Source organism: Cebus imitator, unplaced genomic scaffold (assembly GCF_001604975.1).
Source record: "Cebus imitator isolate Cc_AM_T3 unplaced genomic scaffold, Cebus_imitator-1.0 Scaffold11, whole genome shotgun sequence".
Classification (NCBI taxonomy): domain Eukaryota; kingdom Metazoa; phylum Chordata; class Mammalia; order Primates; family Cebidae; genus Cebus; species Cebus imitator.
Window position 1 is genome coordinate 4600752 of NW_016107326.1, and position 12388 is coordinate 4613139.

Below are 12388 nucleotides of genomic sequence, written 5' to 3' on the forward strand. Positions count from 1 at the left end.
ACGGGGTTTCACCATGTTGACCAGGATGGTCTCGATCTCTTGACCTCGTGATCCACCCACCTCGGCCTCCCAAAGTGCTGGGATTACAGGCTTGAGCCACCGCGCCCGGCCCCCAGGTAACTTTTTATATTTTTAGTAGAGATGGGGTTTCACTATGTTGACTAGGCTGGTCTCAAACTCCCGGCCTCAAGTGATCTGCCTGCCTCAGCCTCCCAAAGTGCTAGGATTATAGGCGTGAGCCTTACATTAAAAGCTCCGCTGGTCCATCTTTCTCTAAGTAGCACCATTTATTTCCCTCTTCACTGCCTAGCTTCCCATTCCCCTCCTTGCCCTCACTCCCTCTTCGTCTCACTGAAAACAGGCTTCCATCTCTCTCATTCCACTGCCTCAGTGAAATGATGAAACAATGGCATCTAATGGTCAGAGCCAGGGGATTCTTCCCCAGCTCAATCAGGGACTCTTCTGCATCTGATTCCCGATGCTCCCTTACTGAAGCCCCCCGTTTCTTAGCTTCTGGGTCTTCTGGAGGGTCTCACTCTCAGTGCCCTTTGCTGGCCCCCCAAACTCTCAGTGTCATTAAATGCTGGTGTGTAGTGGCCATCTCTTCTCTACTACAGCAATACAGGCTCACCATAAGAACTCAACCACCATAGAAGCAGCCCCATCTATTTCTACAGCCTCACTACCAACTACACAGAAATGACTACAACCTGAATTTCCAATTTTTAGCTTCTTTTCTAATCTCTAGGACCATATTTCTAACCACCCACTGGATGTGTCTGGCTGGAGGTTGCCAGACACCATACTCAGCAGGCACAAAATTAAAACCATCATCTTGTCTCACAAACAAGCTCCTCCTCTGGTTTTCTTCTGGGTCAGTGAGGGTACAACCCTTTGCTCAGGGACCAACTTGAAACCTGGCCATTCCCACAGATCCCTCTCTCTCTTCTTCACTCCCCCATATCCAACTGGAAAAAATTAAATCCTTTAGGTTCTCTCAAATATCTCTGGAATCTCAACACACTGCACATTCCCCCATCCTTACCCTCAGCTGAGGCCTCACTTGGTTTTGCTTAGACTATTACATCTATTACAAAAGCCTCCTGAGCTCTCTGTCTCCAGTTCTTTTCTTTTAAAAAATTTCAATTCCCTTTTTTTTTTTTATTTTAAGAGGTGGGGTCCAATCATCTTTTCCAGGCTAGAGTAAGGTGACTGTTCACAGGTTCAATCATAGCTCACTACAGCCTCAAATTCCTGGGCTTATGATCCTGCTGCCTCAGCCTGCTCAGTAGCTGAGACTACAGGTGTGTGCCACCGTGCCTGGCAATTCATTTCCCACACAACTTCCAAAGTGATCTTTCTTAAATGCAAATTTCATTCCTTCTTTAAAACCCTTAAATGGTTCCCTGTTTTCAGAATAAAATCCAAACTCCTTAGGCAGAAGCTTGTATGACAGGGAATCTTTTGCCTCATTCTCTTGCATTCTGATAGTTGCAGCCTCGTCGACAACCAAACAACTCAACATTCCTTCAACTCACCACAATTTCCCATTACCTCTCACCATGCTAACCTCTCTCTTCAGGTTAACGTTCTGAGGACCTCCTAATTATTTGCCAAGAACAAAGACTGAGGTCACCTCCTCCAGGCAGCCTTCAGTAACCCCACTACCTGCCAGAAACAGCAGGACCTCCTGTACTCTCATTAGATTCTTGTACGTACTTGTCACATTGTAGCATGATTGCCTGTTTGAGTGCTTGTTTCCCTAGATGATCTTTGGGGGCAGGGACCATACCTCTTTCATCTTTGTATCTCCAGCACCCAGACGGTGACCAGCACCAAAGAGGTATTCAATAAACACAGAATAGACAGATAAATAATGCCTCATGGTTATCAAGATATCTAACTCTACCAGTTCCTCTTCTTTGTCTGAAAGTAGGTATTTCAGCTTGACGGCATTATATATGAAAACAGAGTACATTAACCCACACTGATAGCCTAGGGGACCCTCCTAGGACTTCAGCGCAGAAGCTTTATGCCTGAGCTTTCATGCTTTTAATGACTCAGAGACCCCTTCTGTTGCTTTACTGGGCTCTGGTCACCATTCCATTGGAGTTGAGATCTGAGTAGGAACCCCCAGCTTAGGGATTCACTTTGGGTTCTGCCAGCTGCTTTCTATCACCAGCTACCTATAGTCTGCAAGGGTCAACCTGAGCCCTCATCCAAAAACAGAACCAATCCCAGCCTGAGTGGGGGAGAGAGGAGTAGCGACCCACCAGCCGCATCAGCCTCCCAAGTCTCCCTGGTGACATTTACTGACCCTGGGCCTCAACAGTCCTCTGCCCGCCTGCTCAGTTCTTGCTCAGGGCCCAGAATGAATCTCTGCTGGCAAGAAGGAGGGGGTGGTGCCAAGGGCACATGGAGGGCTGACACCCCTGAGCTCCTTGGCCACCAGCAAAGATACTTACGCAGACCCACGGGTGCTTGAGAGCCTGGTCAGCCGTGATGCGCTTCGCTGGGTTTATGGTCAGCATCTGGTTGATCAAGTTCTTGGCTTCAGGAGTTACCGTGTCCCATTCTGGTGATGGGAACTAAGGAGGAGGAAGAGGGAGAGGAGGAATATGATACTGGTGAGCTTCGCATCCTGAAACATTGGCTCTGTCTTCAACCCAACTCCTATAAGTGGGATACTCTGTGGTACCTAAAGCTGTGACCAGCAGAGAGTTGGGGAAGCCCTGGGACTATCCCAGAACTTGTGTCAACTTAAAGACTGGGAAAGAAACACTGAATAGTCGTGGTTAGAATGCCAGAATATCACGACTCTAACATTCTCTGGTGTAGCCCAGCTCTCTACTTAGGAGGGAAAAAGGACTCCGCAATGTGTCCAAGGTGCCACTGCTGTGGAGGAGTCTCCAGGCTCTAATCCCTGTGTTACACACAAATGAGGCCGCTCCACTCTTTGCAAGTAAAGATCAAAGGGCTTCAGTGGGTTCCTCAATTTTAGTTACCAAGAAGGCTGTGCAAAAGAAAGTTGCTCCCTGGGACATAGGGTGGCAAGAATTGAGCCCTGTATGCCCATCCCTGGGTCCTCAAAGTCCTCTGCCACTCCCTGTATCATGTGACACACTAAACAAGCCCACTCCCTTGGACAGAGACCGAGGAGCAGGACATCTGCCCTTCCTGGACTGGCTACCCGGCTCTCCGGTCCTTACATCATAGGCTCCAGCCTTGATCTGCTGATACAGCTTGTGCTGATCCTCATCCCAGAAGGGAGGGTAGCCCACCAGGAGGATATACAGGATGACCCCTACGAGACAGAACACACAGGTCACGGGGGTCAGTCGCCTACTTCCCTGAGGAACCAAGAAAAGCCATGCAGGGCTCAGAGCCACCCAGAAAGGCAGGGGCCATACCAGAGTCGGAAGTGGATGCCAGCCAATAATGCTGTGCTACCAGCCCCTCCTGCTATGCCTCACTCCTCACGTCACCAGGTCACATCAGGGATTTCTTTAGGCACAACCCATCCTCTAAGGCACGAGCAAATCCCTCTCCAAGAAGGATACAATGTAATCCCGGAAGTATTCAGGGAGGAGGGTGTGATGGGAACAGCCATCCCAGGGGCACTAGAGCAAACACTGTAATTTTACAAACACCAGGCATGTGTGCGACCCACAAGGAATAGCGATGTCTCTTTCTTGCCATCATCAGAAGTGAGGGCCCTTAACAGCGAAAAGCTGGGAGTATGGAGTGGGCTTACCGCAGGCCCAGATATCCACAGGTTTTCCATAGGGATCTTTCCTCAAGACCTCAGGGGACAAGTAACCTGGGGTGCCAGCAAAACCTGTAGCAGAAGAGAGGGCAGAGGCACACTGAACCCACTTTCTCTCTCGTTAAATCCACGCCAGCAATTTTCCCCAAGTCCCTTCTCATTCCTGCTGCTTTTGCTATATCAGCTTTCAGCACGCAGGCAGCAAGAGCTGACAGGCTGGGCTTCTTGCAGTACGTGGAATTTGAATTAGAGGACAAATCCATATGCCTACCAGGAACTCCAGCTTCTTCCCAGAGGTAGCAAGAAAGTAGTGCTGACAACAGCTAGACTCACTGTACTAAGTCATGTACTGCCAAGAGAGACTCTGCACCCTCCCACCCTCCGCCAGTCTCTGAGGAGGCCAGGACCATTAAGGGTCTGGTTTCCAGTTCTAAAAGAGGAAGGCAGAGGCTAGGCATGGTGGCTCATGCCTGTAATCCCAGTACCTTGGGAGGCCAAGGTGGGTGGATCGCCTAAGGTCAGGAGTTCTAGGCCAGCCTGACCAACATGGTGAAACCCCATCTCTACTTAAAATACAAAAACTAGCTGGGCATGGAGGCGGGAACTACTCAGCTACTCAGGAGGCTGAGGCAGGATATCACCTGAACCCAGGAGGCGGAAGTTGCAGTGAGCCAAGATCATGCTATTACACTCCAGCCCAGGCAACCAACAAGAGCAAAACTTTATCTCAAAAAAAAAAAAAGCCGGGCGCGGTGGCTCAAGCCTGTAATCCCAGCACTTTGGGAGGCTGAGGCGGGTGGATCACGAGGTCAAAAGATCGAGACCATCCTGGTCAACACGGTGAAACCCCGTCTCTACTAAAAATACAAAAAATTAGCTGGGCATGGTGACGCGTGTCTGTAATCCCAGCGACTCAGGAGGCTGGGGCAGGAGAATTGCCTGAACCCGGGAGGCGGAGGTTGCGGTGAGCCGAGATCGCGCCATTGCACTCCAGCCTGGGTAACAAGAGCGAAACTCCATCCAAAAAAAAAAAAAAAAAAAAAAAAAAAAAAAAAAAAAAGAGGAAGGCAGATCAGGAAGAGGAGGAAGGGCGGGGGCTGCAAGGGAAGACAGGGTCACCCTTACCAAACCAAGCCTGCTGCTCTCCCTGCACTTCGATGGCTAGGCCAAAATCAGCCAGCTTGACAGCGGCACCCTTGCATTTACTCGCCAGCAGCAGGTTCTCAGGCTGCAGAAGGAACAGAGAGAACCTTGTGAGTACCCACCCTGCAGCCCAAGAGGGAGCCTAGATTGGGTCTACGCAGTACCACTATCTGGCACCAGGTGGTGCCAACACTTCACCAGCAGAGGCCAGTGGGGAGACTGGGTAGTACCTTTAGGTCCCTGTGGACAATGTCATGCTGGTGGATGTGGTTAACACTCTCCAGAATCTGATGAATACAGTGGCTAGAAAAGCAGAAGGAAAGGAAATGTCAGTGCAGGGTTAAACTACCTCATCCATATCCACAAGCACACGCTCAGACTAAGGCATGTGACAAGGGGCCACGGATTTAGAGAATCACTGAACGGCCAGCTGGAAACTTAAGACTGCACATCATCTTGTTCAACCTATTTAAAGAAGAGGAAATCAAGGCCCAGGCAGATTCGATGGTTTTTCTAGGATCACTGCTAGAACAGGGGGTTCATCTCACCCGCTTTTGACTGGAAAGGTCTAATACAATCAATTCATTTCCAAGAGATCAGGAGACAGCCCAGAATCCTGAGGAAGATGAGACCATGCAATACCTGCCTTCTTTCCCTTTCTCCATATAGTAACTGTGTTCTTGGAGAAGAGGCTTGTGCTGGAAACTTAGGAAGGAGAGCCCAACTAAACACCTAAGCTACTGTCGGGGGTGGGCGCACTCATTTATTTCCTTAAATGTTTATCGAGTGTCTATCAGGCCCTGTGCTTAGGATATGAAGACGGACAAGACCCAGCAGCTGCCCTGAAGCCTGGCACCTAGTAAGGCAGCTAAAACAAGTATACACATACCTTTAAGAAACAATGTACTTAATTAAAAAAATAAAATTAAAAATTAAAATTAAAAATAAATAAATAAAAGAAACAATGTACGTAAGAGTTTCCAAACAGAAAACTTGAGGAATATTTCTGATGATTTTGCATAAAGAAACAAACCCAAAGTTATATTATTTTATTTATTACTATTGTTTTTATTTTTGAGACAGGGTCTCACTCTGTTGCCTGCATTACAGTATAATGCCGTGGACATAGATCACTGCAGCCTTGACCTCCTGGGCTCAAGCAATCCTCCCATTTCAGCCTCCTCAGTAGCTGGGACCACAGGCATGCCCCACTATGACCAGCTAAGTTTTGTATTTTTGTACAGACAAGTTCTCACCATGTTGCCCAGGCTGGTCTTGAACTCCTGAGCTCAAGTGATCCGCCTACTTTGGTCTCTCAGTGTTAGGATTACAGGGATGAGACACTGCACCCAGCCACAGTCACACATGTGCATCAGACTGTCCACACTGCAAACCATCCTGCCATCCCCGTTGTCAAACTCCTGGCAGGGAGTGAGGGCAATCTAGAGCAGTGGTTCTCAACTGGAAATGAATGTGCCTCCCCCCACCAGGGGACATTTGGCAACACCTGGAGACATTTCTGGTTGTCACAACTGGAGGAGCAGTGCTCCCAGCATTTGGTGGGCAGAGGCCAAGGATGCTTCTAAATGTCTGCCACAATGCACAGGAGAGGACTCACCACAAGGAATTATCTGGCCTAAAATGTCAGTAGCACCAGGGCTGAGGACCTTGGCCTACAGCATAGACCCCTGTCATCAGGCACTAACTGGTATGCTGTGCACGTCTGTATAGCGTCCTGGTGTGCTGGGCTGGGTGGCCCAGACTTACTATTCCTTTCTCTAAAATCTGATGCTGGGGCTCCCATGAGAGCCAAGGGGTCCTACTGGGTCCCTGGGGGCTGAAGCTCAGGCCTCCCCATAGGACACAGCCCAAGAGTGGAACACAGAGACTTTAAGACTGAGCTATAGAGGCGAGTCTCCACAGAGATGTATAATTAGAACAGAGCCGGGCTAGCAGGGAGCGCCTTCTGGCCAAAAATGGCAAAAGTGCGAAGTGTCCCAGCAGAGCCAGGCCAAGCCCACTGGTACAGTCACCCCCCTCAGGGCCCCCTCCCTATAGCTCCCCCTCCTCCCCACAGGCTCCCTGAGCCATCACTGCCTCCTCCGTCCCAGAGCCTGGTCCTCCCCTGCTGGCACTGGAATTCATCTCCCCAGTTGAGAATTCTTCCCAAGGCTGAGGCATCTGAAGTTGATCAGCAAACATTAGCCTCTCAGGGTTGAGAAATTCGTGAGGAAGCTGCACTCCCCCACTATCCAGAGGCAGCCAGAGCTGCCACATAAGCCAGATAAGCTGCAGGCAGCATGATCAAAACCAGGTTGTAGGGACATCACCCTCTGAGAAAGCAAGGCTGGGGGAAGAGCCAAGGTAGGGAAGGCAGGCTGAACAGGCACCTGAGAGTGTGGGTGAGGGAGGAACCAGGATTCCACGGAAGGCAGAAGCTGAGGCGTGTGGCTGGGGAATGGTCCTCAAGTTGGAAGAGCCCCAGGGTAAGGCTGGTCACGGTGGTGTAAGGACAAGGTAACAGAGGCTCAAAGCTCCTGGAGCTCTTTGGTTGGATTATTAGCCCAGGGCTCTCCCCACCCCCTCAGGATAGAAACCATGTCTTCTGCACCTCTGGATCATGCTAGGGCCTCAGCGCAGTGGCTTGAGCACACTAGGATTTGTCACAGGAAAGACGGGGGCAGAGGGAGACATTGGGCATGCTGCTGAGTACACAGTAGTGCAAAAAAAAAGTATTTCTGGGGTTGCAGGGTAAAGGAGACTTGGAAAAGCTTTGTAAAACATTCATCTGGAAGTGCTGGTTTATTTTTTATTTTTTGGCCAGGCGGGGGTACCTAGTCTTACTCTGTTACCCAGGCTGGAGTGCAGTGGCATGATCTTGGCTCAGTAAAACCTTCACCTTGCAGGTTCAAGTGATTCTCCTGCCTCAGCCTCCCTAGTAGCTAGGATTACAGGCGCACGCCACCACATCTGGCTATTTTTTTTGTATTTTTGTATTTTTAGTAGAGACAGGGTTTCACCATGTTGGCTGGGCTGGTCTTGAACTCCTGACCTCAGGTGATCCATCTAACTCGGCCTCCCAAAGTACTGGGATTATAGATATGAGCCACCGTGTCTGGTCAGGAAGTGATGAATTTTTAACTTCTAATATCACCCACAGTATGCAGCCCCAGCCCAGCTCAACAGAATCTTTCTCCAGACAAGAGCTCTTTCTGATCCTCCCCAAAGATATTCAAACAGGCACAATACTCGCCCCCGAAGGTGGCCAAAACTTACTTCAGTCCTAAACTCTAGAGCTACACTTGAATTCTTGGGCCCTCATCTTACCTGGCATCTGCTTCACTGTAGTACTCTCTGGCCACAATGTCTTCAAACAGCTCCCCGCCGGTAACACTGCAACCAACAGAAGCAGAGGGTCAAAGGTGGAAAGGGTTACTTGTCCAACCCCAATGTCCAAGAAGAAACAGGGTCACCCTGTAGAATGGCTTTTAGAGAAATCACAACCCAACTCCCCATGCATTTCATCTGAGAGCCCAGAACACACTTGATCCTTCGGTGACACCTGGATTCTCCTTGAGGTATCATGGGCCCTCCCTTCCTTCTGGACATTTGTTTCCAAAATCCACAGATTCACTAATAGGCAGAGATGAAGATACAGGGATCTAAGAGAAAACAGTCAACCTACCCCAAAAGTCACAGCTTTGAGACCAACACGAACACTAAAATATCGCTGCCCAGGAAGGACAGAGCGACTACTGAAGCTGAAGAGTAATGAGACCAATGACACAGAGACCCAACCCTGAGAATCCTGAAGAGGAGTATCCAGGAGGTGAAGAGCCGCTTTTAAGGCATTAAACCACAACCAACGTGGAGGACAGACCCAATCCAAAGGAGCCTGGCTTACAACTAATGAAAGCTACCTCCGATTTCTCAGGGATTTACGGTCATGCAAAGAGCTGTATTTTATTTCTCCAGTAAGGACAGCATACTGAGAAATAAGACAAAGGCATCTGTGCAAGTTGTGCTGCTGAACAGAAGTACGAGAGGAACGCAGTCCTGGGGTTCAGAGCCCTGGGGGGAAGCTGGGGTAGCATGGAGACCCCCTGGGGGGAGACCCCCTGGGGGGAGGCAGCAATCTGCCCCAGTCAAATCCTTTCCCTCGGCAAAGGAGAGGGCCCTGGGCAGAGGCTGGAGAGCCTGTTTAGGCCTCTTCCTGAGCCTTCATCTCGAGCCAGCTGGAGGGAAAGGCCCCCACACCCTCAGAAAGTGGCACTTACAGGTCAAACACGAGGTAGTGAAACCCTTCTTCAGAAATACTGTCATGGAGGCGCACTGCAAGAGAGGAGATGGGGACAGAGATTAACAGAGAGAAAATTTGGAAATCCTAGGCTTCTCCTGCTTAGCAGCCCCACCCCGGCCCCATCCTGTCAGGCTCACAGGGCTCTCCAGAAGGAGCAGTCAGTGGGGGTGGGGAGAATGGCGACATGCCCAGTGCCCCCCAGTGTAAAGCTACGCGGCCTGGGAGCCAGAGCCCGGCGCTCTGGTTGCTACCTCAGACTCAGGCAAAGAGAAAAGCTTCATGGCTAAGAAGTCAAGATGGAGAAAAGCTGAAACCTTCCCAGAGGGCTGGTCTCCGTGAAGGTGGTCCTGGGCTGTGATACAGGATGGTGAGATGCGGTGTGGGCAGCACCTAGCAATGTTGACGGCAGGGGACAACAATGACCAGATGGGAAAGCTGGAGAGCTCTTCCAGGGCAGTAAATGGGAGCAGAACTAAGGGGAGGGGAAGAAGGCAGAAAGGCAGAGCTCAGCAGGAAGGCACGCAGTGCAGGATAATGGATGGTGAGCCTGGAAGGCCATGCGCACATTCAGGCAATGACGACAGTAACAGTGTATTAAGTGCTTACTATGCCAGGCCTTGTGCTAGGCTCTTGCATACATTACTGATTCTGCAAGCATTTACTGAGCGCCTACTGTTTTCTGGACCTTGTGCTAGGTAAAGGGATTCAGACACGGTGCCCGCCTTTGAGGAGGTGATGACTCTTTTCGACCACCTGAGATGAATGTTATTCCCATTTTACAGATGAGGGCACCAGAGGCTCAGGGACACAAAGTCTCTTGACAAAGGCCAAAGAGCTTCTAAGTGGTGGGTCAAGATGTAAATCCAGTGCTACCTGACTCCAAAGACTATGGTCTACACCACTGCTTCCCATAAGAAACATGGGACAGCCCCCGTATCCAGGCAACAAAGCCCTGGCACCCAAAAGAAAGACCGCTCACAAATGTCCCTAAAGCAGCATCATGGACAGGTTCGGGAGGGCACTGCAGGGAGAAGACTTGGGCGATGCACCAGCTGCGAGAAAAGGCTGGCAAGTGGAATCCCTCCTCACTCCCTGCCTCCAAAGCTCTTGGGCAAAAAACCAGCCTAAAGTCTTCTGAGGTCTCCTCTTCAAGCTTCTGCCCACAAAGCCACCTCTGGGTTAAATGCCAACCCCTAAGCATCATTCTAATGCAGACATGACTCCGCTTTGGCTGACTGTCCCTGTCCCTCCCCTCACCTGAACTCTCTTGAGGGGAACCTCTGTTCCAAAGGCCACCCTCAGTCTGACCCTTGCTCTAAGCCTTGGCAGTTATAGGCACACCTCACGGAGCACTTCAGGAATGGCCTGACACCTAACCAACTGGTTCAGTGCTTGGAGACAAAGGAACTGCCATGTCTCTTCCTGGGTGGGCCCAGGCTGCTTCCGTTTCCAGTGTCACACGTTTCCTCAGGGCTGAGGCGCCTCCCTATGTCCCCTCCCCACAAAGCAAGATCATTCAGAAAGCAAAATATACAACCCAGCCGGCACAGTCCCGAGGTGCTGAACTACCACTAAGGTGGTTCACCATAAGGAGAACACCCCTTGTTCTCTTCCCTTGACGAGTGAGGACTCCGAAGCCAGCCAGGGCCAGAGCCAGGCCCTCACGACTGTCTTCGAATCCCATTCCCTACCCTAGTTGATCTGATCTAGTGACTCAATCCCAAAAATCCCATCCCAATCTCAGTATTTCTGTGAACAGGATCAAAGGCAGGTGATACTTCCAATATCCCTCCTCCTTAAAACATTCTCTCCTAGGCAAACAAGATGCTTCCCTAGGCCTCCAGATGACAGAGGGGGCTTTCAGGACAGGAGGAGGGAGCTAGCACCAGGTCCCTGCCTTCCTCCTACACAAAGTAGCCTGGGCACACTCCATATACACTTCATCAAGTCCTCTCGAAGTCCTGCCGCTGCCTCCGCCCCCCTCACTTGTGCACCTCTGGTCTAAGACAGTGCCTCACACTGAGTCTTGCTGCAGCTGCTGCTCCCTCGCTTCCAAAAGCACTTTCCATTTAATTAAAAATTTGCTATTAAAAAGCATTAAAGTGTGTAATACAAATAATCCCCTGGAAATCAGCTGTCCCAGAAGCTAAAGACCAGCTCCATTAGAGAGGTGACTAACAGCAGCAGCATGGGGAGCTAATGGGACAGCAGGTATGATGCTAACAACCACCCCAGAGAAGTGGAGCTGCTCAGCCCTGCCTGGACTTGGCCCTAAGCCCTGCCTCAGCCAGACCCTGCCCCATGCCCAACACCACCCCATGCCCCATGCCACCCTGCCCAGCACAGCAAGGCCAAGAACAGGGCAAGAAGTGCAGGTACCCAGGCCTCTGACTAGACATGGAGTCATTGGCATCTCTCCTTCTCCAGGAAGGCCACACACAGAGCCCAGGTGGGAGGAAGCCGAGGAAGGGAATTAGAAAAGAGGAGCAGCAAAGGAAGACTAATCCTTCTAGGCCACCCAGCGGAGAGAATAGCTTTGATGTGTGCCCCAGAGCAAGGCACCAGCCAAGACAAGGAGGGATGGAGGGGGGCCGTATCTGAATAAGACTGCTATCAACGCTTTTTTTTTTTTTTTTTTTAAATTTGTAAAGAAATTAACAGAGCACTGAAGACAAGAGGAGAAACAACTATGTCATTCTAAGTGCCTACTTAGCAGTAGCAGATTCTTTTTTTTAAGAGACAGGGTCTCCTATGAGGCCCAGGGTGGGCTGGAGATCCTGGGCTTGAGTGATGTCCTGCCTCAGCCTCCTGAGTGGCTGGGACTACAGCTGTGAGCTGCCATACCCTGTCAGATTCTGATAATAACAATCGAAATTCTAACAACACTTAGTTGAGTTGTCCCTGTGTGCCAATGTCATTCCATGGGCTCCACGTGCATTACTGTATTGAACCCTCATGCCGCTGGCTCTGCAGGGTACTACTTACATATAAATAACCCCATCTGACAGGAGGGGAAACTGAGGCTCCATAGGAAACCTGCCCAAAACAACACTAAGTGGCAGAACCGGGACTTGAAGCCAAGACAAACCAATGTCAAGATTCCTGATATTGGCCGGGCGCGGTGGCTCAAGCCTGTAATCCCAGCACTTTGGGAGGCCGAGGCGGGTGGATCATGAGGT

The 12388-nt window shown here is 50.4% G+C and overlaps 1 protein-coding gene across 12 annotated transcripts in view; it reads right to left on the minus strand.

Annotated features, from left to right (window-relative positions):
- Window positions 1-12388, minus strand: part of LOC108318509 (calcium/calmodulin-dependent protein kinase type II subunit gamma) — a 51997-nt gene that overhangs the window by 21079 nt on the left and 18530 nt on the right. For 11 of the 12 annotated variants that reach the window (XM_037746083.1, XM_017549583.2, XM_017549594.2 and 8 more), the window contains exons 4-10: window positions 9187-9241; window positions 8237-8302; window positions 5140-5212; window positions 4892-4994; window positions 3755-3838; window positions 3210-3304; window positions 2466-2588 (exon numbers count right to left, since the gene is read on the minus strand). In XM_037746083.1, the coding sequence (XP_037602011.1) occupies window positions 2466-2588; window positions 3210-3304; window positions 3755-3838; window positions 4892-4994; window positions 5140-5212; window positions 8237-8302; window positions 9187-9241 (599 nt within the window). The remainder of the gene's footprint in view (window positions 1-2465; window positions 2589-3209; window positions 3305-3754; window positions 3839-4891; window positions 4995-5139; window positions 5213-8236; window positions 8303-9186; window positions 9242-12388) is intronic. The other variant, XM_037746090.1, reaches the window with a different exon arrangement.